Here is a 26321-nt window from a genome sequence, read left to right on the forward strand (position 1 = left end):
CAAGGGAAAGACAACGATTGGCGGAAATTCCTTCATATGATAACCGGGCTTCATACAGTCGCTGGATCACCTCGACGCTGTCCGCGCGCCGTGTGTGAGCGCCACCCGGACGTATCCGCGCTGAACCATGTGCTACAGCTCGTAGATAGCTTTCTGTTCCCGTCTGCGCGGCTGACGCTGCCCCGCTGCGTGCAGCTCGACAGTCCTCGCCTCTTTCTGCGGGTGCTGGCGGCGCTGGACAAGGACGAAAGCCGCTGCAAGTTCGAGAAGCGGCAGCAGATGCGACTGGCGATGCAGGCGGCCGCCAAGCGCGGCCAGCTCTGGATGGTGCAGCAGCTGTACCAGCGGCACCCGGCGGCGCTGACCGGCCCAACGGCTCAGGCTGCGGGCGCCAGCGGCCACCTGCCCTTGATCCAGTGGGTGCACGAGACTAAGCGGTGCCTCATGAACGTGGACTACTACGCTGCAGTGTACAAGGCCTTTGAGGCGTCAGCTTCACGTGGCGACCTGCAGACGGTGCAGTGGCTGGTGAGGACGTACGAGAGAGTTGTGTTCGACCTCAGCATTCCAGCTAAGGCAGGGCACTTGGAAGTGACCAAGTGGGTCTGGGAGCAGGGCAGATACCGTTGTCAGAGCGGCGTTGCGGATGAAGTTGCCAAGAGGGGGGACTTGGAGATGATGAAGTTCTTGGTGGAGCACTCTATCGTGAACGAATACAGCTCCGCGCCCGATCTGGCTGCTGGGTTTGGGCACCTTGATCTGGTGAAATGGCTCGCTGAGAACGAGAAGCATCGTTGGAAGTTTACTTGGAATGCGATAAGTTGGGCCGCGGCGAATGGGTTTATTGAGGTGGTGGTTTGGCTGCATAAGAACGGATGGGCGGACAATGCTATCGATGTGGACAGTGTAGCGGAAAATGGACACCTTGATGTGCTCGAGTGGCTGTATGAGCACCAATGCTGGACATACGCTGTGCATGCGATGGATTTCGCTGCGATGAACGGGCATATGGAAGTCGTGCAGTGGCTGCACGAAAACGCCGTTAGTACGCCCACGCCGCTGGGGTTTGACTTGGCAGCAGAAGGAAACCACTTGGATGTGGTACAATGGCTGCACGAAAACCGGTATGGCGGGACGACGCAGGCAATGGACCTGGCCGCTAAAAGAGGTCACCTTGAGATGGTAAAGTGGCTTCATTCCAACCGCGATGAAGGGTGCACGGATCTGGCGATGGATCAAGCGGCAGCAAATGGACATCTGGATGTAGTTGCCTTTTTGCACAAGAACCGTACTGAAAGCTGCACCAAATTCGCCTTGAGTACTGCTGCCGGCAACGAAGACCTGAAGATGGTGCTGTGGCTACTTGATCACAAGCCTGTCACTTTCAACGCTGACGACATCGCAGAGGCGCTGGAGTTGGCTGCAAGGAGCGGCTCCCTGGATGTGATTAAATGTCTGCACATTTCCTGCTCAGATGCCTGCGGTTCTTACCCAGTAGCTGCTGCGGCAGCCAGTGGACGCTTGGAAATTGTCGAGTGGTTCCGCGAAAACTGCAGCCAGAAGTTTTCCTCCGAAGTGGTGTCTAGCGCGGCTAAAAGCTGTCAGGTGGAAGTGATGAGGTGGCTATACAGCCATTGCACACTGACGTGCCCGAGGCTTGCGATGATGAACGCTTTTGCTACCGGCAACTTCGACATGTTCCAGTTCCTGGATAGAACTGCGCAAACAGACTGCAATTTCGTCGTGGCTGCGAGAACTGTTGCAGCGAGAAACCACCAAACGGAAGTCATGCAGTGGTTGACCGAAAACTACTCCGAGGTGCGATAGCACGTCTGCATCACGACTCCAGGAAGACGCAGCAGACAACCACTTCTGCTTGGCGTGGCTGCTTCTCCGAGACGAAGGTTAAGTGCCGTTACGTGCCTCCAGTTTTCAATGCCAAACTCTTGTACATGCCAGCGTTTACACTTTACAGCTCCTTCACCTCCACCCGCCCAGACGATTTCGTCCGCACGAAGCCGACAAACTCGTCGATCTTGTGCACTGGGACACTGACCGTGAAGTTTGCGTCCCCCGCGTAGTCCTGCGTCACGAGTTCTGCTCCGAAGTGTTCGCACGCGCGCTTGACGACGTCAACGAACGAGAAGGCTGTCCGCACGTGCAGCAGTTGGGTCGGCACCTTGTCCACGATCTCGGCCTGCTCGATCACCTCCTGCGCCGCCGCTCCGTAGGCTCGGATGAGGCCTCCAGGCCCGAGCTTCACGCCGCCGAAGATCCTCGTGACCACCACGCACACGTCCACCAGCTGCGCTCGCTGCAGTGAAGCCAGGATGGGTCTCCCGGCGGTGCCGTGCGGCTCTCCGTCGTCCGAGCACAGCTCGCGACCGTCCATGGTCGTGTAGGCGTAGCAGTGGTGGTGGGCGGCCGGGAACTTGTCGCGCTGCGTCTCGACGTACTGCATCACGAGCTCCGAGGCCGCGTCGCCGCCGCCCGAGAGCGGCCATGCCGCCGAGATGAAGCGCGAGCCCTTGCGCTTGGCGATCTCGTGCTGCACGGCGCGGCGGATGGTCTTGCGCGCGGCCATCAGTGAATGATGACTGGGCAACTTTGGTGTATTGAACATCAACTTGAGTCATCAAAACGATGTCACAGCGCTGGGCTCATTTCCGCAATAGCGATGGCATCGCGAACGCCCGACGCGGCCGTGGAGCGTCTGCTGCAGTACATCCGCATCCCGACCGTCAGTGGGGACGGGCCCAGCGGGTCTTACAATGAGGTGAGGAGAAGAGGCGAGTGGCGGCAATGAGTCAGTGCTCAGATGTGTGTGGTGTATAGTGCGCAGAGTGGCTCACGGGATACTTGGACGAAGGTACCGAGCTGCAAGACTCGTGAAAGGAAGACGAAGGTGCAGTCGGTATATGGACTGATACGTGTGTGCACAGTTGGACTTGCGGCGCAGGTCTTCTCTCCTTCGGACAACAAGCCTATCGTAGTGGTGAGTGGGGTTGCCAGAGATTGAGACCGTCGAGAGTCGCCGGATGAACTGATAGTTGTTTTCCCTAGGCTACGTGGCAAGGCAAGGACCCATCTCTTCCATCAATTCTGCTCAACTCGCACTATGACGTGGTGCCCGTTGTCCGTGAGCACTGGGAGCGCGACCCTTTCAATGTTCGTGGACTTTAGTTTTGTTGCGTTGGATGCTGGTCGCAGTAGTGCTGACTTAGTGTTGTTGGTGGTGCAGCCGAAGGTTCTTGAGGATGGATTCATTTACGGGCGCGGAACGCAGGACATGAAGAGTGTCGGTGTGCAGTATGTGGAGGCTGTCTGTCGTCTGAAGACAGCGGGGTTCGTGCCGAGCAGAAACATCCACCTCCTGTTCGTGCCCGATGAGGAAATCGGGGGCGTCGATGGCATGGAAGCGTTTCTGGCGAGTGAGCAGTACAAGTCCATCCAGCCCGTGGCGTTTGCTTTCGACGAGGGGCTTGCCAATCCCAACGATGCGTTTACGGTGTTCTACGGCGAGCGGGTACCCTGGTGGTTCTACGTGAAAGCTACGGGGCCTACGGGGCACGGAAGTCGGTTCATTAAGGACACGGCAACCTCCAAGATTATCAATGTCTGCAATAAGGTTGGTAACTTTTCTGGGTCATCTTCGCCCATTTAGCGAGGCCAAGAGCATCTTGTCCTCAACTGAGCGCTACAAACATTGACACCGTTTCTTCCTCTAGGCCTTGGCGTTCCGCGCGGAGCAGGAGGCCCTGTTGAATGCTGATTCTGGTTGCAAGCACGGCGATATCAAAAAGCGGAATCTGGGTGACGTGACTACAGTGAACCTCACCATGCTGAAGAGTGGAGTACCCCAGGACGGGGGCAAGACGCACGCCCTCAACGTCATCCCTACGGAGGCTGTTGCTGGTTTTGACGTTCGCATCTCGCCCCACATGGATTTGAAGAAGTTTAAGGTGGGTCCTTGTCCGTGTATAGTATCGATTCACTGTCAGCACTTAAACATTTGCGTTTGGTCGGTCGGTTTTAGGCGATGCTTGATGAGTGGTGTTCTACTGAAGGACTATCGTGGGAGTTTGTGTCGTGGTGGAAGAATCCGCTGCATGAGCACTACACGACCTTAGTCGACGACACCAATGTGTGGTGGAAGCTGTTCAAGGAAGGATGCGAGGTAAGTCGTCTATACCTGCTCGCGCGTTTGAATATGGCCAGTGGCTAACATGGGCGCTTATATATCGTAGGAAATCGGTGTTCCTGTCGAAGCAGAGGTGTTCCCAGCGGCGACGGACAGCCGGTTCCTTCGCCAGCTCGGCATTCCTGCTTTGGGGTTCTCTCCGATGAACGAGACGGAGATCTTGCTTCACGAGCACAACGAGCGCCTTCACAAGGGCACCTTTTTGCGTGGAATTGACGTGTACGAGACGTTGTTCCGACGCATGTTCGCGTACACCAAGGCAGACTAGCTAGGTGTGAAAAGGTGCCGTCGAGCTGCAGGGCTTCACCGGTCGAGTATGACGCCATTACACGTGCGTACAGTACCGATTCCTGGCACCTTGATAACTTGGGCATCGGCGTCGTTGCGAATGACTGCATCACTTACACCGACCGTGTCAGTTAACAATCTGTTTGCGGCTGCAACTTGCAGCAACGGAGCTCCTGAAAGTTCCTCCTCGCAAGGGCAAGGTCGATCTTAGTCCGGTTTTTTCTTGAACATGTCCAAGCTACGCATGCACTTCTTGTGGACTGACCCCCACACTGAGATTGTATTTCCAGCTCAGGAGTCCTGAGCTGGAAATACGATCCTTACCTCGAGGAGTCCTGAGTCAGGACTCGAGGTAAGGATCGTTTTCATCAGTTCGCCACGCAAAACATCCCAAAACTCATCCCATCACATGATACGACGAGCCCGCACCGACTTTGAACAGCTCATCAAACAACCATCACGGCTCTCATTTAGGCAACAGGGATGGCAGCGCGAACGTCCGCCATTGAGCGTCTGCTACAGTACATCCGCATCCCGTCGATCAGTGGAGATGGCCCCAACGGGTCGTACAATGAGGTGGGGTGAAGAGTGCTTGCAGCACCTCCAGTAGCGATCATGATTCTCATCGTATCGATGTCCTTTGCTAGTGCGCAGTTTGGCTCAAGCGATACCTCGAAGAAGGTAACGTAGCAACGTGGACGAGGACGTGCTATCCGCAATAGACACTAAATGCGGCTTGTGTGTGTAGTTGGCCTTGACGTGCAGGTCTTCTCACCCGCAGAGAATAAGCCTATCGTAGTGGTGAGTGGGGTTGCTGGGCTTTGATACCGGTTAGAGTCTTCGGATGAGCTAACTCAACATTGCTATTGTGTCTTAGGCAACATGGCAAGGCAAGGACCCTTCCCTTCCATCAATTTTGCTCAACTCGCACTATGATGTGGTGCCTGTTGTCCGTGAGCACTGGAAGCACGACCCTTTCAATGTTCGTGGACTTTCGTTGCGTTGCATTGGGTACTGCTCGCAGTAGTGCTGACTGTTAGTGGTGGTGGTGGTGCAGCCAAAGGTTCTTGAGGATGGATTCATTTACGGACGTGGAACGCAAGACATGAAGAGTGTCGGTGTGCAGTATGTGGAAGCTGTTTACCGCCTGAAGACAGCGGGGTTCGTGCCGAGTAGAAACATCCACCTCCTGTTCGTGCCCGATGACTGGTGACGGCATGGAAGCGTTTCTGACAAGTGAGCAGTACAAGTCCATCCAGCCAATTGCACTTGCCTTCGATGAGGGAATTGCCAATCCGAACGATGTCTTTACCGTATTCTACGGCGAGCGAGTGGCCTGGTGGTTCTACGTGAAGGCTACGGGGCCTACTGGGCATGGGAGTCGGTTCATCGAGAACACGGCAACCTCCAAGATCATCGAAATCTGCAACAAGGTGAGAGGATTTTTCCCAAGCAGCCCTATCCAGCATGAAACGTATAAACAACATTTATTATGCAGGCCTTGGCGTTCCGCGCTGAGCAGGAGGCGCTATTGAATACGGACCCTGGCTGCAAGCACGGCGATATCAAAAAGCGAAAACTGGGTGACGTGACGACGGTGAACCTCACCATGCTGCAGAGTGGAGTTTCCCAAGATGGCGGCCAGACGCACGCCCTCAACGTCATCCCTACGGAGGCTGTTGCTGGTTTTGACGTCCGTATCTCGCCCAGTACCGACCTGAAAAAGTTCAAGGTGAGAACTTGTCCGTATTCATTGTGAGCTCAATGTTACCATGTCTAACGCTGGATTCCAGGCGATGCTGGACGAATGGTGTTCTGCTGAGGGTCTATCGTGGGAGTTTGTGTCGTGGTGGAAGAACCCGCTGCATGAGCACTACACGACGTCTATCGATGAGAGCAACGTTTGGTGGAAGCTGTTCAAGGAGGGGTGCGAGGTAAGTCGTCCTGAGCTACTGCAATGCGCCTAGGAGGTCATGACTGATACGATCGATGTTGTGCATCATAGGAGATCGGCGTTCCTGTCGAAGCAGAGGTGTTCCCAGCGGCGACCGATAGCTGCTTCCTTCGCCAGCTTGGCATTCCGGCTTTGGGGTTCTCTCCGATGAACAAGACGGAGATCCTGCTGCACGAGCACAACGAATGCCTGCATAAAGACACCTTTCTGCGTGGCATCGACGTGTACGAGACGCTGTTCCGCCGCATGTTCGCGCATCCTCAGGAGCAGTAAAGGCATGTGGAGGGGCCTTTTAGCTAGGTTAGATGATAGGCTTAACAGGTCGACCATGGCATGCAAGAGCACTTTGCAAGTTGAAACCTTGATGACTTGCTGCTTCATGTTCAAAGCCGGTGCATGCAGAGCGGATCTTTGCCGCACCATTTGCCAAGAACCGAGATAGCGGAGACCCGCTGCTGCTGAAGATGGCGGCGTGGAAAGACCCCGTGGATCGATTCGTCGAGTTCCTTCGCTTTCGCACGGTCAGTGCCGAGGGCCCCAGCGGGAGCTACCAGGAGGTAACCATACGGATGCATGCGCGAAGGAGGACGTCCTTCAACGAGAATACGTGTCTTGCTAGGCTAATCACTGCCTGGTTCGGTTGCTTAGTGTGCCCAGTGGCTGCGCGCGTACCTGGAAGAACGTATGCGCCCATTATCTTGTGTACTTATTCTAGGTCACAATGTAGTGACTCCTTTGGTGGTCTTTGTGCAGTTGGACTCCTAGTGCAGGTCTTCTCTCCTGTTGAAAACAAGCCTGTCGTTCTGGTGCGTAATTCGGACCAAGAGGCTGCTGCATCATTATCTCGGAACAGGTAATCTGACCGTCCTACTGCTGAGCAGGCAACATGGCAAGGCGAGGACCCCTCGCTTCCAGGTATCCTTCTCAACTCGCACTACGATGTCGTGCCCGCGATTCCTGAGCACTGGACCTATGACCCCTTCGAGGTGAGACGATGGGGACAGTCGTCATTCCTATTGTGTCTCGCCACGGAACTAACTGTTTGTGCTCATATCTTCCAGGCTAAGGTTCTGGACGACGGTCGCATCTACGGCCGCGGCACTCAAGACATGAAGAGCGTGTGCATCCAGTATGTGGAGGCAGTGCACGCCCTCAAGACTTCCGGCTTCACGCCTAAGCGCAACGTTTACTTACTGTCTGTACCTGACGAAGAACCGGGAGGTGCTCAGGGAATGGGGACGTTCATTGAGACGGAGCAGTTCAAGGCAATCCAGCCGCTCGCGTTTGCGTTCGACGAAGGTCTGGCAAACCCAGGAGACGCCTACACTGTCTTCTACGGTGAACGCGCGCAGTGGTGGGTGTACGTTAAGGCCGAGGGCCCCTCTGGGCACGGCAGCCGGTTCATCAAGAATACGGCCACGTCCAAGATCATCGACATCTGCAACAAGGCGCTGGCGTTCCGTGCCGAGCAGGAGAAGGCGCTCGGTGCCGCCGTTGGCTGCAAGCATGGTGATATGAAGAAGAAGAAGCTTGGCGATGTGACCAGTATCAACGTCACAGCGCTGCAGAGCGGTGTCTCTCGCGATGGCGGCAAGACCCACGCTCTCAATGTGATCCCCACGGAGGCCATCGCCGGCTTTGACATCCGCATTTCGCCTGAGATGGACATCAGTGCGATGGGGAAGAAGCTGGACGAGTGGTGCGCCGCTGAGGGCGTTTCCTGGGAGTTTGCCTCGTGGACGAAGCCCATGCACGAGCACTACACCACGTCGCTGGACAGTGGCAACGTGTGGTGGCAACTTTTCCAGAAGTCATGCGCTCGCGTTGGGGAAAAGCTGGAAACCGAGATCTTCCCTGCAGCTACGGACAGCCGCTATCTTCGCAAGGCTGGAGTCCAGGCAATCGGGTTTTCGCCTATGAAGAAGACGGAGATCCTGTTGCACGAGCACAACGAGTATCTGCACAAGGACACGTTCTTGCACGGCATCAAGGTCTACGAAACCATTTTCCGGGACATGTTCTCGCACAAGTAAGGCAGCAAGAGAGCGATTCTCAGGCAAGGGATGCAGTGAAGTGTAAAATCTCGGTTGTGTTACACCCAGACTTTACTTTGATCGTAAGAGGGGTACAGTAAAGCTTGGGAGTTGACCGTGAAGGCTTCAGCCTCGGGAGCTCTCCATCAGAAGCTGCAAGAAGCCCTAAATGCACGTCTACTGCTGACCACCATTCGAAACCAGGGGCAATGGCTCCATGCAGCCTCTACCTTCAAGATCAAACAGGGCGATGTACTAAGTATCATGAGGATGCCACAGCAACGTCTTGAAGCACGATGTGGATCCAACGACAACCACACTTAGTAAACGCCTATGTGACTTGATTCGAGTATGGTCAAAGTTGAAGTTGCAAGTTGAAGCTGTTGATGCCAACAAGACCGTCACGCGGCTGGCCTGCCTGCTCTTGAGCGAGTTGCTCGATCTCTCTCGAGCCGTTTTCACTGCGATCGCTGGTGCATGTTTTAGGGCTTGCTCGCTTGCGCGGTTGCTGGTCCGATTTCGCTGGGGCAAAGTGCGACGGTGGGGTCCCTCCCTCTGAACGGCAGCAAGAGCGACATGCGACGTCGCGGAAGGGGAGAACGTGGGGCTGCAACTCGCCGCCATTCGGTGCTGTAACAGCGCTCGGAACTCGCAGGAAACAAAAATACAGAAGAAGAAACTTGACGCAACGACGTGCAGTCGCTTGTCATTACTGGGCGCTTTTGCTATTCAAGGAAGAGGCGCAGAGCTATTGTTGCCTCGCAAGGCAATGTCTGGGACGAGTCGTCCCGGACGACTCGTGAGCAGGCGGGGCATGCGCCACATTGCGCAACGTAAGCTGCACGAACCATGAACTGCCCGCCCCGAACAAGATATTCGGTGCTGGTTCTCGCCTGCTTGCTGTCTTGCACCGTTGCGGAAGGCGGTGACGAAGTCGGAGATCCTTCAATTCATCGCCATCTCCGACCAAGACCCGAGCCCGAGTCCGCCACCTCAGAGCAGCTCGGAAACCGCGAACTCAACGTCTTCGGTCGGGATGGACGACAAGAGGTGACCGACCCAAGCGGGTATCCGTACAGCACCGTGGGCTTGTTGACCTGGAATGACGACGTCACGTGCACGGCGACGCTGGTGGCGACAAACATCGTGCTGACGGCAGCAGAATGCGTCCTCGACTCTGACGGTGAGCTGCGTGGCGATTCTTCAGACTCCTCCACTTTCAGCCTGCCTCAAGCGACGGAAGTTCGGACGTCGTTGGTGTCCCGAGTCCATAAGCAGTCGGACTACTGGACCAAGTGGACCAAAAACACGTACGTGCTGGTTGAGCTCGACGACGATCTTGGCAGTGTGAATGGTGTGCTACAGTTGCCAACGGCAAATTCGTTCGCGGAAGACGCTCCCATGAAAGTTCAGCTTGTCGGCTACGGGGGCGACTTCGAATCCGAGAGTTTCCAGCGCTGCAAAATACACTTCCCCAGTGAGTTTGACGGGCCGGATTATATGCTCCATCACGACTGCGACGTGTCCACAAAGCGTTCGCCGGGATCACCGATGCTAATTCGCTCCACAGCTCTCGACACGTACATTATGGGGATCCACACGAACGCAATCGGAGACGACCAGATCGAGGAGGGAGTCGACAACGTTTATCCGTCGTACAATGACACCGTTGCAAATCGAGGTGTACTTGGCTCGTTCGTCGAGCCTCACTTGTCATTCCTGCTAGAGCAGACCGAATCGTCGTCATCTTCATCGGAAGCATCTTCCGCGTTTGAAGGAAGTAGCTCCGAGAGCGACACCTCTACGTCTTCAAGCAGCGACTTCGTTTATAGCTCAGCGCCAAATGGTGGTAGCAGTCAAGGACAGGACAACCAAGCTGACGCAGGCGCAAGCGCAGCCCTGGCTCCACCATCCGCCTCGTCATCCTCGGCAGAAATCTCGGTGGCAGCACCACACCTCGGCATCGCAGCAACAGCTGCATACTCGTGCATTGGCCTGGTTTGTGCATCCTGGCTGGCCATCATATTTGTTGCCGCTCGCAGAATCCGGTCGAATCGCTGAGATGCCGGCGTAGCTGCACAACTTATTGAGTAATACCCCATCGAACTGTTGCAGGTCATCAGTAGCAAACACTTAATAATCCACACACTCACCATCCAACGGCCAGTTCGTACTTGTTCAGGCAAAATTCCTTTCTCCAATAACGCGAAATTGCTGGCTCCATCTCATTAGCGTTCTAAAACGTTCCCAGTGGCACCCACGGAGCTTCTCCGTCTGACGATAAATAAGCTTTGGAACGTTGCTCGCAAAGAGATAAACCGCACTTGGTTGATGCCATTGCCGCAGAGTATCAAGCGCAATCAAAGGTCCGGCGTGAGCACGGGGATGTAGCACGTGAACGATCCGAACGAGTCCACCAGAATCGAGTGCAGCACCATCGCCCTGTTCTCCGTAATACAGCACAGCACTGAATCCGTTGACTGTCCGTCCACCAGAATGGCCTTGCTCAGCACTTTGCTGTCTACCGTAACGCTCGACGAGCGTTGTTGTCTCCGTCGCTCCTCTTCCTCCTCGTCCTCCTCGTCTTCGTCGATCAAATCGTCTCGATACCTCAAGTGCGCAAACAGCGTCTGCAACGTGAGCGGGTGCGTGTCGATGCGCAGGATCAGCGTGCCGGTCTTGCTGGCCTCCACCGTCATGGTCTTGTGCATGGTCTTGAGTCTGTCCACGATGCTGCGCAGCGCTCGCAGCGGCGGCATCTCGATTGCGATCTGAGGGGCCGGCACGCTGGGCTCTCTGTAGTGCTCCACCGTGCTCATGGCCAGCACCTCGATGGGGATGCTCTGCACGATGTCGATGTCCACGGCGCGCGTCCTGAGGCACAGGAAGTTGTTGCCGTCCCGCTTGAGCAGCCGCAGCATGACGGCGCTGGCGTCCTTGCCCGAGGTCAAGGCCTGCTGGAAGTGACGCACGTCGCACACGAAGCCGATGTGGTTCTCGGCCCGAGACTGCACCACGACGTCGTGGAAGAGTCGCGCCGTCTGCAGGCGCGCGAAGCTCTGTAGCTCCTCGGCGCCGCCGCTCTTGAGCGCGATGGACAGCGTCTCCGGGGTCAGCGTGAACACGCAGTTGGCCTTGGCGCTGCTCTGGGAGCCCAGGCGCGCGAAGGACTGCGCCACGTCAAGCAGCACGGCCAACGCGTCCTTGGCCAGCGTCCCGCGGAAGCGCATGGTCCCGAGCAGCTACAGGCGATTGGGTGAAAATGATAGCGTAGCCATGTCTATAAATGGCTACACTTTTGATGGATCAACATGGAATATGCTGGCAGCCTATGTATGTATGCAAGCACTGGATCGGATTACTAAAGATTGAATAGGTAGCTCATGCCACGTGAGGAGGCGCAGAGCTAGTGAGGCTGGCGCTGAAAGGTTGATCAATGGCATGACGACGGGGGACGACGGCGCGGCGCTCCGAGGAGCTCGGTCGCGGGAGATGATGACGCACGAATACATGCAACGTAGCTGGGGTCCTCTGTCAAAAAGACCCATTCTCTCTCTGCTTCCTCGTTCTTGCCACAGAGCAACAAGCTCGAAGAGCCGAGAGATCGCTATCTGTGTGAACCCCCTTTGAGCACGAAGGTCAATCCTCCACCTTCACGACCTTGCAAGGCTCTCTCGCGCCGAGCAGCTGCACGCAGCAACCGAAGCCACCACATGCAACACGCCCAGCACGAGTGTTCTCTCTGTCCGCCCCCCCTTACAATGAGGAGGTAGTGCCTTGAATCTCCCCATCAAGATTCCGAGGGACGTTTTAGGCGTCAAAACCCCACGCAGTTGGCTCGCCAAAACCAACCGGCGACCGAAGACCGCGCCTTCCCCGCCATTGCCACGCCACAGCCATCTCCCAGACGCCATTCACCCCTCTATAGCGCCCCAAAGAGCGCTGCAAAGGACGCCCCATGCTTCCCCACCAAAAAGTGTGGACTCGACCTTGAACGTTCCTCGTCACTTCCAGTAATGAGCGGAATTGATAAGGCGATTAAATACGAAGCATTTCAACCAATCAGATTGTATAAAACTAAACTCACCGCATTTTGACTTGGAAATGGCTGGAAGCACGACGCCGGCCGGCGCGACGCCTGAAGATCAGGCGGCAGCGTCGCGCGGGAGCAAGCGAAGCATCGACGACGCCTCCGACAGTCTGCTGCGCAGCAGTCTGGAGGACCTCGTGGCCAGGAAAGATGCCCCCGTCCCCCTCGCAGTGCGTGCATCGATGGGATTCTGTCACGAAGAAAGTCGGACTTTAGCTAACGGTTTGGACGTTTGCAGGACATTCGCGATACGCTGATGGACCACTTGCTGGGCAGCATCCAGACGGACCTCAAGTACACGGTGCTGTTTGTGTGCGAGGAAGTGCCGGACTTCCGGCAGCAGCAGGAGCAAGAAAAGGGTGATGCAGACAATGAGAAGGAGGGAGCGGCCGAATCGACAGAAGAGGCTATTGCTAGCAATGGCAGTGCAGTGGATCCGGTGGAGGTTGCGTTGCTTGAAGGGCTGGGAGACGCCTACCAGTTCCGCAGTCGCCTGTCCGAGGGTGATAGTATTCCGCGGTGTGACGCTACGTTGCTGAAGATTCCGGTGTCCAAGCGTGACATTGAAAAGGAGAAACATGCGGCTAAGAAGGCCATCAAGAAGAAGATCAAGAAGTTCAAGAAGAGCTCTGGAGGTGCGTTTTAATGTGGAGAATCTGTGTTTCTGGTTGCATTGGATGCTGACTTCCTGGAATTGCTTGTCGGAACAGAAAACTCGAAGCCAAGCGCCGAATTTTACGTTTTATCGCCAGAGGAGCTTAGAGTCCACCTACCTTCGATTCCGTTCGAGGACGCTAAAGCTGCTGCAGATTTTGTTTCGACATTGCCGCTGCCGGATGGCGAAACGCGAACACCAGAGCAGCTCCTGCTTGCTCTGGACTGTGAGATGTGCCGTACCACAAAGGGTGTGGAGCTCACGCGCCTTACACTGGTAGACACCAGTGAGAAGGTCCTGTTGGACGAGTATGTGAGGCCCAAGAACCCGATTGTCGACTACTGCACGCAGTACTCGGGCATCACTTGCGACATCATGGAGGCCACAACCATGCGGCTTGCAGACATCCAAAAGCGCTTTCTGGATCTGGTGCCAGCAGAGGCTATCTTGGTGGGCCACTCGATCGAGAATGACCTGCAGGCGCTCCGAGTTCTGCACCGTCGAGTGATCGACACGGCATGCATGTATCCGCACCCGAAAGGCCCTCCGTTCCGCTCAGCCTTGCGGTTTTTGACGAGCCAGTACCTAAACCGAGCCATCCAAACCGGTACGGACGGGCACTGCAGTGTGGAGGATGCAGTGGCGACACTGCAGCTTGCGCAGCTCAAGATAAAGCACGGACCGACATTTCCGAGTATCGAGCACGAGTACAAGCAGAAGAAGGTGGTGAACGAGATGGCCCGAGCCAAGAAATCCGTGCTGATTGTGGACTCACTGCGCTCTTGTCGGTCACTGAGTGGAGGAGTGGCCTGCATTATCCCGCGCGAAGTTCCTGGCGAGGTTGTGCAGACGGTCGTCCATCAACTGACGACAGGCTTCCCGCCGCATTTAACCTGGGCGCGTGTGCGCGGAGTGAAGCGCTCCGACATCGTGGCGTACGTTCAACAGATCAAATTCAATTTACCCACGGGCTCGTGCCTCGTAACGGTGCTGAGCGGGGATACCAACGATCTGCGCGCGCTGCACAAACGCCGCACCGCGCGCACTGACCCACGAAGCTCGCTCATGTGGGACAAAAAGCAGCAAGAGGCGCTGGATGCAACAGCATTGGCCGCCCAGACAGGTCTGGTGCATATCTGTTTGCAGTAGGTAGTGACAGCGCGGCTACGATGTTGCAGCTATTTTGTTATACAACAGATCGTCCAGGCATCAAATTAGAAAGTCCTTGAAGTTGTTTGATGGTTCCTCACAAAACTTGAGCAAGCTGCGCGAGTGTGATGAATCATAATTAGGATTTAATTTATTTATAGGATGTAAAAGTGGTTTCGAGTCAGCCAACTCAATATTATCTATGACGTTCTATCGCAGCTCGAGGGTTGTTTAGACGTGGGCCACACAGTTGGCGTGCGCCACACCATGTTTAGACGAGCTCAGCAACTTCAACAGAAAAAGTCCCCGACAGACGCAGGCCCCGACCGAATGGCGAGCACGCTCTCCACGTCAGCGCAGGCTTGCACGGCTCTGCTGGGGTCTGTTTGACGGGCTCTTTCGGCTGTTGATAGTGCTGTATTGGTCGGTCGTCTTCCTTGGACGAGCTGGGCTGGGGCTGGACTGGAGTTGGCTAGGGGGCATTGAAGTTGGTCGGTCGGAGGTGGTGCAAGTCGGCTGGCGATGATAATGATGTACAGAAGTGTCGGCCGAAGGTGATAAATAGCAGCGGCGAATATATAGGCGGCGGTGCTCGAGCTCTCGCTTGCTTGCCGGCAGGCACGTGGCGCCGGGGCGTGGATGCGCGCTGGAGGGTGGCTGCGTCGAGGCCGTGCGATCGGTGTCCGATTACCACTTGAGCTCGGCGATCTCCGCGATGGCGGCGAGCACGTCGGCAGGCAGCGCCACGACGGCGCACCGACGACCGACAGCGCCGCGCCGCACGAGCTCCTTCCTGCTCTCTTCGTCGACCGGGCTGCTGTCGTAGTCGCTACTGCTGCTGCTGTCGGCTGTGCTTGGCGCGACGTGGACCTGAAGCTTGGTTGTGAGCATCTTGGACTCGCACGGGTCGATTTCGCGGGCGATGATCATGGCTTGTGGTGGTGGTGGTTGTGCTGCTGCTGTTGCGGACGCCGCGAATCGGAAAGTGATCTCTTGGCGGCTAGTGAGTTTTGTTCTGTTGTCGGCGAGCTCGTTGGGTCGTGAGAGCACTAATGACCGCTCCGTCTTCGAGTCGCGCTATGTCGTTCAGGCACGGCGACGTTGGCTGTTGTTCGAATGATGGCAAGGCAGACCGGTACGGTGGTGAGACCGAGGAAACGCTCGAGCTGTCTTCTCGTCAGGGCAGGATGTGGAATGGCTTGGAAGCTGCTCCGGCAGCTGCATTGAAGCAAGCCGAGAGTTGCTCGGCCGTTTCTGGGATAAGATGGTATCCGATTGCGACGCCGGTTGACGCTCAGGCCTGAAGGCGAGTCCCAGTGTGACACCGCGCGTGCTTGACCGAAAAAACGATCGGGGCGGCGAGGGCCCGACGACGATAGTGCTGCCCAGCGTTCGACGAAGCAGCCCGTTTAACGTTGTGGCGCCAGCGAGAACGGCATGCGTGGACGACAGGCAAGCGCACGATGCCCAGAATTTGGTCATAGTGACCAGTTCGCGCCTCTTCGCTGGCGAGCGGGTGCGGCACGTGCCAAACCGCCGAGCTCTAATGCTCACCAAGCATCGGTGGCAGTGGCACTGCTCGGCCAACGTGGCGCTGTCGATGAAACCTGCCGCAGTTGCCGCCGATGCTTGTCCGCTGTCGCCAGCGACTTGCTTGCGGCCACATAGCGCGAGAGAGAGAGAGAGCTGCTCGGTTCGTTACGGCATTTTACCTGGGCAGCATCGCGCTCAGTTGCGTTGTTACCACCGAGACGCGCGCAGAGCCTCGAAAACCACTTGCACGTATCCACATACCGGCTCACCGCGTTTTCAACAGCGAGTCTCGTGCGGCTGTCTCGACCAGCTCCCTGTTACTAGGACCCCTATGGGGATTTTCGAGCACGGATCCACGCCAACCTCCTTGGCACGGCCGCATTGGCTTCAACCCGCTGCAAATTGGGCACGAAATCTGAACGCTAGTTGCGCACGTGCGTTTAGTCAAAATTCAACTGCCCCAGCTACCAGAACTGCGACGAATAGAAAACCAAGCTTCGCTTGGGCCGTCTTAAGATAGCATGCATCTCTATCAAAATACATGTGCATGTTTCTTCACTACATTCACAATGGCTATCCTTGTCAACTTCACCAGGATGTCCCAGGCTCGCGTAGGTCTCCGCAAACTCGCAGCGTTGCGTCCGTTAGATGCGTGCTGAAGCACGCACCATTGTGGACAGCATTACTCCACACTGGTGCGAGTGATCTACAGTAGTGTACCTTGAGGATACCAAGTTAGACGGTGCCAACCGCTAGATGGGCCAATGCACGTCGGTATGAATCAGCTTAGGCCCAACTCCCCACCAATGATCACATTTCGTTTGTGTCGTGCATCAAAAGCACAAGTGCATCGGTACGCACGCATAAGGTGCCGAAGCGGCGAAATCTTTCGTCATCCGAAATCCGTAAAATGAATCTACCATTTCAAAGATACAAGTTAGATCGGACGACTAGTCAAGCCCCCGACACGTTCGCAAGAGCCTCCCCCTTCACCATTACCCAATTGCCATCGTCACTAGCAGCTCCAGCACCAGATCTACCAGCCAGCATGATCACCGCCCGCGAAATCGACCCGTGCGAGTCCAAGATGCTCACAACCAAGCTTCAGGTCCACGTCGCGCCAAGCACAGCCGACAGCAGCAGCAGTAGCGACTACGACAGCAGCCCGGTCGACGAAGAGAGCAGGAAGGAGCTCGTGCGGCGCGGCGCTGTCGGTCGTCGGTGCGCCGTCGTGGCGCTGCCTGCCGACGTGCTCGCCGCCATCGCGGAGATCGCCGAGCTCAAGTGGTAATCGGACACCGATCGCACGGCCTCGACGCAGCCACCCTCCAGCGCGCATCCACGCCCCGGCGCCACGTGCCTGCCGGCAAGCAAGCGAGAGCTCGAGCACCGCCGCCTATATATTCGCCGCTGCTATTTATCACCTTCGGCCGACACTTCTGTACATCATTATCATCGCCAGCCGACTTGCACCACCTCCGACCGACCAACTTCAATGCCCCCTAGCCAACTCCAGTCCAGCCCCAGCCCAGCTCGTCCAAGGAAGACGACCGACCAATACAGCACTATCAACAGCCGAAAGAGCCCGTCAAACAGACCCCAGCAGAGCCGTGCAAGCCTGCGCTGACGTGGAGAGCGTGCTCGCCATTCGGTCGGGGCCTGCGTCTGTCGGGGACTTTTTCTGTTGAAGTTGCTGAGCTCGTCTAAACATGGTGTGGCGCACGCCAACTGTGTGGCCCACGTCTAAACAACCCTCGAGCTGCGATAGAACGTCATAGATAATATTGAGTTGGCTGACTCGAAACCACTTTTACATCCTATAAATAAATTAAATCCTAATTATGATTCATCACACTCGCGCTGTAAAAGCCCGATCCACCCCTAACGGCCATGGTGAAGTTGCACAGATCCATTCGCTCGGTCGCAGAGCCCCACGCTCGCCTCAGCTCAATCCGGAATTCGCTCCGCCGCTCGCAGCCGTCTCGTCACCAGACAGACTCGCAGCAGACAGATCCCGGCGATGCTGCGCTCCAGCTCCCTGCGCAAGGCCTCCGCGCTCGCGTCGCGCCGCGCCATGTGCGCCACGCGCGCCGTGTCGTCGCTGCCGTCCTTCGCCACCGTCGACCCGGACTTCAGCGGCGCCAACCCCACGGACGGCTTCAACTTGGGTGCGTAGAGCGACTGGTCGCGGCTTGTTCGACTGCTCTGTGGTCTCTGACGCTTGTGCTGGCTTGTGCAGTGAACGGCAAGTGGACCAAGACGGCCAAGACCGAGACCATCCTGGACCCGCTGAACGGCGAGGCCTTCATGACCATGCCGCTGACGCAGAAGGACGAGCTCGCGCCCTTCGTGGAGAGCATGACCAGCTGCCCCAAGCACGGCCTACACAACCCGCTGAAGAACGTCGAGCGCTACGTCATGTACGGCGAGATCTGCGCCAAGGCCGGCGCCCTCTTCCGCGAGGACAAGGTGGCCGACTACTTCGCCAGGCTCGTGCAACGCACGTCGCCCAAGAGCTACTTCCAGGCTCGCAACGAGGTCAAGGTCACGGGCAAGTTCCTCGAGAACTTCTCCGGCGACCAGGTGCGCTTCCTGGCGCGCTCGTTCGGCGTGCCCGGCGACCACCAGGGCCAGGCGAGCCACGGCTACCGCTGGCCGTACGGCCCCGTGGCGCTGATCACGCCCTTCAACTTCCCCATCGAGATCCCGGTGCTGCAGATGATGGGCGCTCTGTTCATGGGCAACAAGGTGCTGCTGAAGGTGGACTCCAAGGTGTCCATCGTCATGCAGGAGACCCTGCGCCTGCTGCACGAGTGCGGCATGCCCTTGACCGACGTGGACTTCATCAACTCGGATGGCGCTGTGATGAACGACCTGCTGCTGCAGATCAAGCCGCGCAACACGCTGTTCACGGGATCGCAGGCTGTTGCTGAGAAGCTCGCGAAGGACCTGAGTGGCCGCATCAAGCTTGAGGACGCTGGCTTTGACTGGAAGGTCCTTGGCCCTGACGTTCGTGACTTCGACTACGTCGCCTGGACCGCTGACCAGGATGCGTACGCTTGCTCGGGCCAGAAGTGCTCGGCGCAGTCTGTACTCTTCATGCACAAGAACTGGGTGGATGCTGGCATTGAGAAGAAGCTGGCTGAGCTTGCTTCCCGCCGAAAGCTGTCGGACTTGACCATTGGCCCCGTACTGACGGTCACCACGAAGCGTATGCTTGACCACGCCGCGGCTCTGTTGAAGATTCCTGGCGCTCGCGTTGCGTTTGGTGCTGAGGAGCTGGAGAACCACACTATCCCCGAGAAGTATGGTGCGATTAAGCCCACCGCTATCTACGTTCCCCTGAAGGAGTTCGTGAAGCCGGAGAACTTCGAGCTCGTCACCACGGAGATTTTCGGCCCGTTCCAGGTGCTGACCGACTACGACGACAGCGAGCTGCCGCTTGTCCTCGACGCTCTTGAGCGTATGGAGGCTCACCTGACCGCCGCTGTGGTCTCGAACGACCAGCACTTCGCTAACGAGGTGCTCTCGGCCACGGTAAACGGCACGACCTACAGCGGTATCCGTGCGAGAACGACGGGTGCTCCTCAGAACCACTGGTTCGGCCCGGCCGGTGACCCGTGCGCTGGCGGTATCGGCACGCCGGAGGCGATCAAGCTCGTGTGGTCTTGCCACCGCGAGATTATCAACGACATCGGCCCCGTGCCCGCCAACTGGACGATCCCCGAGGCGACCTAAGGCGCTTGCGTTCTGACTGCTGGTGTCTCAATAAATTTGCACTGATCAACTACTTCTTCTGTCTTTACGCCTAAGGTGACTGAATGGGTAAGAACTTCTTGCCAAGAAGTTTGATGAAGATGGGTTGGTGCAATGTGCCTTCGCACATCTGAAGTATATCATGCACAAAGTGATCGACGAACGGCAAGGATAGCGACCAGAAACAACTATTCAAAGCAAACTGCGGAACCAGGCATCAAAAAGAAAATCTAGTTACTGAGTGAGAGATGGAGATGCAACACATTTACAGTTCCTCCAGCTCCCATGCGGAGGCCTGGTTGGCTTCAGCCTCGGACAAAATCTGCGGCGTGGGCTCGTCCTCCTTCATGGCCAGGTCGTCAAGCAGCTCATGCAGCTCCACAGCCGGAGCACCAACATCGTCCTCCTCCATGGCGTCGTCATCCTCCGACGGCTTCGTCTGCTTGGTTTCATCCTTGTACAGGTTGATCTGGGAACGCATCTCCTTGTCCTCCTCCAGCTCGTCCAGGAACTGCTCATAGTCCTGCTCCTCCTTGGAGAGGTCGGCCTTGCGAACAGGGCCTGCCTGCTCGACACCTTCCATCTTCTTCAGCTTCCAGTTGCGCGCACGCTTCTGGATACGACGAGGGAACATCTTCTTCACGAGAACCACGTCAGGCAACGACACGCCCGACTGCACTAGGGGCGCTAGGTCGGCATCATTGAACACAGCGGAGGTAAGGTCGTAGCCGCGAGCCGAGTCGCCAACGTGCAGAATCATGCCAAGGTGGCTCACAGTGCGGAACCGCGCGTCATTCACGCCGAAATCCGCGTCGCGAACTACCTCCATGTCGGCCAATCGCGTCTTGCGGGTCACACGAATGGCACGGCCGCCACCAGAAGGAATCGCCATGGGGTTCGAGTCCAGCACCGTGAAGTCCGTCATGGCCTTGATCGATCGCAGCGCACGGAACGGGTAGCGCCAGTACTTCTCGGAGTCAATCTCCGCAACTTGGGTCGTGAATGGGTCAACGACGTGGATCGAAGAGGTAACCGACTGCACGAGACACAGGCAAGACATGTTGCCGAGCATACGAGCGAGTTTCACCGGCAGCACAACCAAGTCGTCCTTGCACACGGGCGCAATCTCCACTGCATACGTGAACTTGTAGTTGTGCGTGTTGCTGTGGTTGTCTGCCGAAATCAGCTTCTTGGCGGTCTTGAGCTTCATGGGCACTGACTCCTGCAAGAAATCAACGAAGCGCAGCGCGTGGTTGCGCTCCGAGAAAAAAAAGTCGACACCGTCCGGGTGGGACTCGATGTTCGTGGTCTTCTCGTGGGCGCGGTGCTTGAGGATCAGCTGCTCCAGAAAGAAGAACGTGCGCTTGTGGTCCACGCGCTGGCGCACCTGCACGACCGCGCGCCACGACTGGTTGGCGAACGAGGCCTGGCAGGCGTCACACTGCTGGTTGCGCACCACGAAGGTGACGACGAACGACTGCTGCATGATCATCTTGCTCATGACCTCCTTCTGCACTGTGAGCTTGAGCTTGAGGCGGCGCGAGTGGGGCTCCGTCCAGATCCAGTTGGCATCGATGAGCTTGACGCGGTTGAGGTTGTTGATCTTCTTGAGGCACATGGCCAGCAGCTCGCGGGACTCGAGCTCGGCCGCCACCCAAGGCGGACGCGACCAGCGCATGCAGCCGCGGCACTGGTGGATGATCACCTCCTTGGGGATGCCCTCGGTCACGTCCACCTGCGACTTGAGGCAGTTCACGCACGTGTTGGCGGCGTTCGCCACGATTGGCGTCGCGCACATGCAACACAAGCTGCGGCATCACAAGACCCGACAGACGTCAGTTTGATCAGCATTGACACGCATGTGCGTGTGTGGCTATCTATGATTCTAGCTGCCATCTCTATCTCCATTTCTCTCTTTGAGGTGGGACACTATTGGCGCATTGCGGCAGAAGAAGAGGCTTACATGGTGGGCATCTGGCTCGTCATGGCGCTCATGGTTCCTGCGTCCTGCGTCCTTGCTGCGGCCTTGAGGTGCGAGCTGCTCCGGGAATGGGTGGAAGCGTTCGAACGCTTGGCGCAGGCCAATGGACACCTGGTGTCTTTTTGTCCAATTGCCAGATGGCTACACTTCTTTTCTACGAATCACGGAGATCGAGTCGACCATTGGCCAAAATCCTGTCAACGGCAGGCAGCCAAGCGATCGATCAGTTGGCGATTTTTCCCACACGAAGAAGACTCAGTCAGTATGGACGGCGGAGCGACCCCTGCAGCCGGCGCGGCCGGCACCAGCGCCAGCGCGTCCATGATCAAGGACCCGGAGATCAAGTACATCTGCGGCGACTGCGGCATCGTCAACTACCTGTCGGCGCGCGACCCCATCCGCTGCCGCGCGTGCGGCTACCGCATCATGTACAAGGCGCGCACCAAGCGCCTCATCCAGTTCGAGGCCCGGTAAGCGGCCGGCCTCGGCCCAGCGAGCGACCGCGGCCTTCAACTACAGCAGCAGCAGCAGCAACAGCAGATTCCATCGCACAGCAGTCTATTGGCCGTACGATACGGAGCAGTGGGGCTTGAAGACGGAGACGGCAGAGCTGACAGCAGCTGAAGTAGGACGGCGGCGTGCGCGCGAGCGTGGTGTTAGATGCATGGCTTTCTATAATAAATATGTTGGATCATAGACTTCAAGGGCTTTAATACTGTAGGTGGCTGGACTGCACGGAGAATGTGGTGTATTGAAGGGGATGACAGCAACTTGTGTATTAGGAAATGACGTGGATCGAGTGTTGTCTGGTGTTGCTGCAGCTGCGTACAAAATCTATCTAACCTCAACAGCGACAGCGATCGAGCTACAAGCCCGTGAAGGCGAACTGCGTGAGGGCCGGGGACTCCTTCCACACGCGCAGCGCGCGCTGCTGGACGCGCGTGGCGTCGGCGAACAGCGACAAGCGCTCCGAGAGGCAGCGCACGTACTGCACCCAGACCTCCTCCTGCTCCGAGCCGAAGAGCTCCACCAGCTTCTCGAACAGCTTCTGCACCTGCGCCACATTTACCGACGTGGCCGACGTCTCGATGTCCACGCTCAGCGTCAGGAACAACTGAGTCTCTGGAGAGGGCAGCAGCTGCTCGTCCACCATGAACTTGGTGTACAGCGAGCGAACCTGCTCCAATGTGCGCTGGGAAGCCGCGCTGGAGGCCCAAGTAACGTACTGCTGACGCATGGCGCACCAGTGTGCCGACCCACGCTTCTGCGCGTCGAGGGCGGCCTTAAATGCCTTCTCGACAACACTCGGAGACTCTGCACTGCTAATTAGGAGCTGCACCAGGCGGTTGTGAATAGCAAACTGCGCGTCAAAGTCCTCCGTCGCAATCTTCGTCAGCGCCGTCTTCAACACCGACACGGCCGAGGTCAACGGGTTGGCGACAGCAGTCACAGTCTTCGAGATCGACCCACGCGACGTCCGGCGTCGCTTAGCGGACGGGGAGCGGCTCGTGCTCGTCTCTTCGTGGTCCGCGTGAAGCACGAGCTGAGACTGCAGCAGCCAGACCTCTGATGACTGGGGCAGACACTCGTCGCAAACCTTGCGCACAACCATAAGCGCATCATTCGTACCGTCCGTGCGGTGGATCAAATCAACATACTTAATAGCAAGCGACGGAGAGGTCGAGCTCGACGCCGAGAAGGCGAACTCTTTGAGCTTGGCGCGCGCGTACTCGAGCAGGAACGCCGTTTGGCTGGAAGACGCCAGACGCGCCACGAGCCAGTCCGCGAACAGCTCCTTCATGGAAAGCGTGTCCAGCTGCGAAACGCTGGTCTCGAAGTTCTGCACGACCAGCAGCTCCGCTTGACGCTCGGCCTCGGACACGTTAGCGCCATCCACCTCCGACGACTCGCCCAAACGGGACGCATCGCTGTCCTCGACCGCCAAAAATGGGCGCAGCGCCTTGGCAGCATGCACCTCCTCGCTCTTGGGGAAGTTCTGCAGGCAGTCCTCCAGAATAAAGTCCGACACCTCCGCAGCCGTGAGCGAACCGAACAGGTCGCGGATCTCCACAAACTTGAGACGGAACGCCACGTCGTCCGCAATCGCGGCCACAGCGTTCGAGTAAACGATCTTGGCGATAGCTCCCTGCAGCACAAGCTTCCTGGCGTTCATCTTGGCTGCCATCTCCTCCGACATCTCGTCGTCAGCGGCCCCTGCCTCCTCCGGTAGCTCGTCGATAAGCACGGTAGATCCGTCGTCCTCGGGCTTCTCCACCTCCTCGTCCAGACGCAGCACCTGGCGACGCATCGTCAGCTTCTGCACGTACAGCAGCTCGAGACGGAAGTACTCGAGCCAGAGCTTCTGGTTATGCTTGTTGAGACGGATCGCGCGCTGCATGAGCACACGCGCCGAGTCCACGTTGAGGTTGACGCCAAACTCGTACGACGCCGCCTCGATCCAGAGCTCGGCGCTGCGCGGGTGCGACTGCAGCGCGCGGGAGAAGACAGCGGACAGCACGCGGCTGCTTCCCTCGCGCTTGCAGAAGGCCACGTACTGCAGCCAGAGCTCCACGCTGCCGCGGTGCTTGAACAGCACGCGGTCGAAGATGTTGTGCACGCGCTTGACGCCGGCCGTGTCGCCCAGCGTGACCTTGGCGAGGCCCAGACGCTCCTTGCGCGCGGCGCGCAGCGCGTCCAGCTTGATCTCGTACTCGATGTAGCGCATGGCGTCGATCTTGCGCAGCGGCACGCGCTGCAGCGAGTACTCGAAGCCGCGGCGCTTGTCCACGATCTGGCGGATCTCGGGCGCCGAGAAGATCTTGCGCGCCTGCAGGTCCTCCAGCTCCGGCACCATCTTCTCCATCGTGATCTGCACCGTGTCCGCCATGGTCGCCCAGCTACTGTGTGTCGATGTCTGTAGGGATGTACGTCGTCTGGGTGCAGCTCCACCTCGCCGCTACTTGGTCGAATGGCAGTCAATTGGTTGGGCGTGGCGTGAATCGCACTTAGTCGCGTTTGTGTACCACATATGTGGTACATTTGTACAGCGTGTTTTGGTGACCCCATTACATTTGGACGAGTGGCCAAGTGTGTCAACATGTTCCCGGAGGACCGCTTCCACCCGCTGGGGCCGGACGCCGACCGCCTGCACGACGACCTGGTGGAGGCCACGGAGCTGGAGAGCACGCCCAAGACCTCCAGGGAGCTGGGCTCGACGCTGGTGCTGCACCAGTTCCTGCCGGCCTGGGACGTGCAGGCCTATCTGCGGGTGGCGGGCATCCGTCTGCACGTGCACAACTCCAAGTACCCGGCGTACGAGGCCACAGGTGCGGCAGCAATGGCGGCTTTATGTGGCGGTTATCCGTTATTTTAACAGTGGCGTTGTGCGTTGCATTGTATGCGTTGCAGGTGAGCTGCCCCAGCTCAGCGATGGCAACTTCCTGCTGCCCAAGGAGGAGATCATCATGCACCTGCAAACGGTGCGTTGGCTGCAGGCGGTGGAGAACTCAATTGGACTGTGTTGCTGATTGGTGTGGGTTTGTGGTCTTGCTTTGGTCGTTGCAGTTCCACAAGGACATTGACGAGTTCCTGAGCGACGCGCAGCGCAGCGAGTCGTACGCGTACCGCTCGATGCTGTCCGAGAAGCTGCAGCGCGTCATGCTCTACTGCCGCTGGGTGGACTCGGCCACGTACCGGGAAGTCACGCGCCCGCACATGAAGCGCAACATCCCGTTCCCGCTGAACCTCTTCTTGCCCAAGAAGATGCACCTGGACACGATGGAGAAGCTGCGCATGTACGGCATCTCGACCAAGGAGCAGGCCTACGTCATCGCGCGCGACTGCTACACGGCGCTCAACGCGAAGCTCGAGAGCGCTGGCTCGCCCTACTTCTTCGGAGAACAGCCCAGCGCCCTCGATGTTGCCGTCTTCGGCCACATCGTTGACGCTCTCGGCAACTCGCAGCTGGCGGCGACCGTGCACCAGCACGCCCCGCTGCTCATCACACTGTCGGAGCGCATCCGCGACGCGTACTTTGGCGCGCCCGGTGAGCAGCCCACAAGTCTCAGTGAAGAAGCTATGTATTCGGAAAACCAGGCCAACTACTTCACCAGCACCTCGCTGGACAGCGGCTTCATGAAGGTGTCGCAGCCCCTCCAAGTGGCCTTCCTCAAGCCTTACCGCAGCCTGGACTGGAGTCGCCGCGAGCTGGCCTCGGAGGTTACGGAGAAGAAGCGCGAACGGGAAGCTGAGATACACGCAGCAGCCGAAGGACAGGACAAGGCATTTGAGAAGGGCCCCCGTAACGTTATCATCGGCGCCATTGCTGCGCTGGTGCTGTATACTCTAGCCGCGCTGCCTGTAGCTGTGCAGTTCGGTGATGAGGACGACGATGAGGAGTATTACGAGGACGACGATGACGACGACGAATAGAGACCACCCCCACCTTGAAACACATCAATATGACGTTGCTGTGAGTTTTGATCTGGCGTGGAATGGGCGAATAACTCGGACCCAATGATTTCTCAAAGTATGCCCCGTTCAGATGATTCGACGGCAAGAATGTGGTCGCCAACTTCTTTCCGCTGATCGATTTCAATAACTTTAACTTACACGGTGCCATGTACAAATAAAACAGCGAGCAGGGTGGTGGTTGCTTGTGGACGCTTGTCCCTCGTTGATG

General features: G+C 57.5%; 14 protein-coding genes across 14 annotated transcripts; 9 read left to right on the top strand and 5 right to left on the bottom strand.

The window, feature by feature from the left end:
• Positions 1–273: 273 nt before the first annotated feature.
• On the top strand, positions 274–1350 carry PHYSODRAFT_420862 (hypothetical protein; the record flags this gene model as incomplete). Its single annotated transcript, XM_009521517.1, has 1 exon — positions 274–1350. A coding segment is annotated over one exon (1077 nt), but the record flags the coding sequence as incomplete, so codon positions are not given.
• Positions 1351–1969: 619 nt separating this feature from the next.
• PHYSODRAFT_486473 (hypothetical protein) lies at positions 1970–2584 on the bottom strand (the record flags this gene model as incomplete). The annotated part of the gene is made up of 1 exon (XM_009521518.1): positions 1970–2584. One exon carries the CDS (start codon positions 2582–2584, stop codon positions 1970–1972), a length of 615 nt encoding a protein of 204 aa, XP_009519813.1.
• Positions 2585–2677: 93 nt separating this feature from the next.
• Positions 2678–4535, top strand: PHYSODRAFT_344735 (ACY1-like metalloprotease; the record flags this gene model as incomplete). The annotated part of the gene is made up of 8 exons (XM_009521519.1): positions 2678–2776; positions 2836–2869; positions 2943–2995; positions 3064–3168; positions 3242–3628; positions 3729–3962; positions 4037–4177; positions 4248–4535. 8 exons carry the CDS (start codon positions 2678–2680, stop codon positions 4467–4469), a joined length of 1275 nt encoding a protein of 424 aa, XP_009519814.1. The 3' UTR covers positions 4470–4535.
• A 2345-nt stretch (positions 4536–6880) lies between these two features.
• Positions 6881–8664, top strand: PHYSODRAFT_349947 (ACY1-like metalloprotease). Its single transcript, XM_009521520.1, has 5 exons — positions 6881–7000; positions 7092–7125; positions 7197–7249; positions 7325–7429; positions 7505–8664. The coding sequence occupies exons 1-5, from the start codon at positions 6908–6910 to the stop codon at positions 8474–8476; spliced, it is 1257 nt and encodes a 418-aa protein (XP_009519815.1). The 5' UTR covers positions 6881–6907; the 3' UTR covers positions 8477–8664.
• A 661-nt stretch (positions 8665–9325) lies between these two features.
• PHYSODRAFT_325639 (hypothetical protein) lies at positions 9326–10537 on the top strand (the record flags this gene model as incomplete). The annotated part of the gene is made up of 1 exon (XM_009521521.1): positions 9326–10537. One exon carries the CDS (start codon positions 9326–9328, stop codon positions 10535–10537), a length of 1212 nt encoding a protein of 403 aa, XP_009519816.1.
• A 299-nt stretch (positions 10538–10836) lies between these two features.
• On the bottom strand, positions 10837–11706 carry PHYSODRAFT_478616 (hypothetical protein; the record flags this gene model as incomplete). The annotated part of the gene is made up of 1 exon (XM_009521522.1): positions 10837–11706. One exon carries the CDS (start codon positions 11704–11706, stop codon positions 10837–10839), a length of 870 nt encoding a protein of 289 aa, XP_009519817.1.
• An 874-nt stretch (positions 11707–12580) lies between these two features.
• On the top strand, positions 12581–14370 carry PHYSODRAFT_479170 (hypothetical protein; the record flags this gene model as incomplete). Its single annotated transcript, XM_009521523.1, has 4 exons — positions 12581–12736; positions 12805–12925; positions 12998–13201; positions 13277–14370. 4 exons carry the CDS (start codon positions 12581–12583, stop codon positions 14368–14370), a joined length of 1575 nt encoding a protein of 524 aa, XP_009519818.1.
• Positions 14371–14660: 290 nt separating this feature from the next.
• On the bottom strand, positions 14661–15852 carry PHYSODRAFT_296580 (hypothetical protein; the record flags this gene model as incomplete). Its single annotated transcript, XM_009521524.1, has 3 exons — positions 14661–15027; positions 15062–15419; positions 15504–15852. 3 exons carry the CDS (start codon positions 15850–15852, stop codon positions 14661–14663), a joined length of 1074 nt encoding a protein of 357 aa, XP_009519819.1.
• A 961-nt stretch (positions 15853–16813) lies between these two features.
• PHYSODRAFT_296581 (hypothetical protein) lies at positions 16814–17194 on the top strand (the record flags this gene model as incomplete). The annotated part of the gene is made up of 1 exon (XM_009521525.1): positions 16814–17194. One exon carries the CDS (start codon positions 16814–16816, stop codon positions 17192–17194), a length of 381 nt encoding a protein of 126 aa, XP_009519820.1.
• Positions 17195–17977: 783 nt separating this feature from the next.
• PHYSODRAFT_481340 (hypothetical protein) lies at positions 17978–19641 on the top strand (the record flags this gene model as incomplete). The annotated part of the gene is made up of 2 exons (XM_009521526.1): positions 17978–18071; positions 18143–19641. 2 exons carry the CDS (start codon positions 17978–17980, stop codon positions 19639–19641), a joined length of 1593 nt encoding a protein of 530 aa, XP_009519821.1.
• A 283-nt stretch (positions 19642–19924) lies between these two features.
• Positions 19925–21457, bottom strand: PHYSODRAFT_480926 (hypothetical protein; the record flags this gene model as incomplete). Its single annotated transcript, XM_009521527.1, has 1 exon — positions 19925–21457. The coding sequence occupies one exon, from the start codon at positions 21455–21457 to the stop codon at positions 19925–19927; it is 1533 nt and encodes a 510-aa protein (XP_009519822.1).
• A 442-nt stretch (positions 21458–21899) lies between these two features.
• PHYSODRAFT_284939 (hypothetical protein) lies at positions 21900–22292 on the top strand. The gene has a single exon (XM_009521528.1). The coding sequence runs from the start codon at positions 21905–21907 to the stop codon at positions 22112–22114; it is 210 nt and encodes a 69-aa protein (XP_009519823.1). The 5' UTR covers positions 21900–21904; the 3' UTR covers positions 22115–22292.
• Positions 22293–22505: 213 nt separating this feature from the next.
• Positions 22506–24527, bottom strand: PHYSODRAFT_311464 (hypothetical protein; the record flags this gene model as incomplete). The annotated part of the gene is made up of 1 exon (XM_009521529.1): positions 22506–24527. The coding sequence occupies one exon, from the start codon at positions 24525–24527 to the stop codon at positions 22506–22508; it is 2022 nt and encodes a 673-aa protein (XP_009519824.1).
• A 210-nt stretch (positions 24528–24737) lies between these two features.
• PHYSODRAFT_480008 (hypothetical protein) lies at positions 24738–26071 on the top strand (the record flags this gene model as incomplete). The annotated part of the gene is made up of 3 exons (XM_009521530.1): positions 24738–24966; positions 25049–25119; positions 25205–26071. The coding sequence occupies 3 exons, from the start codon at positions 24738–24740 to the stop codon at positions 26069–26071; spliced, it is 1167 nt and encodes a 388-aa protein (XP_009519825.1).
• Between the last annotated feature and the right edge of the window lie 250 nt (positions 26072–26321).

Source organism: Phytophthora sojae (assembly GCF_000149755.1).
Source record: "Phytophthora sojae unplaced genomic scaffold PHYSOscaffold_2, whole genome shotgun sequence".
NCBI classification, from domain to species: Eukaryota; Oomycota; class Peronosporomycetes; order Peronosporales; family Peronosporaceae; genus Phytophthora; species Phytophthora sojae.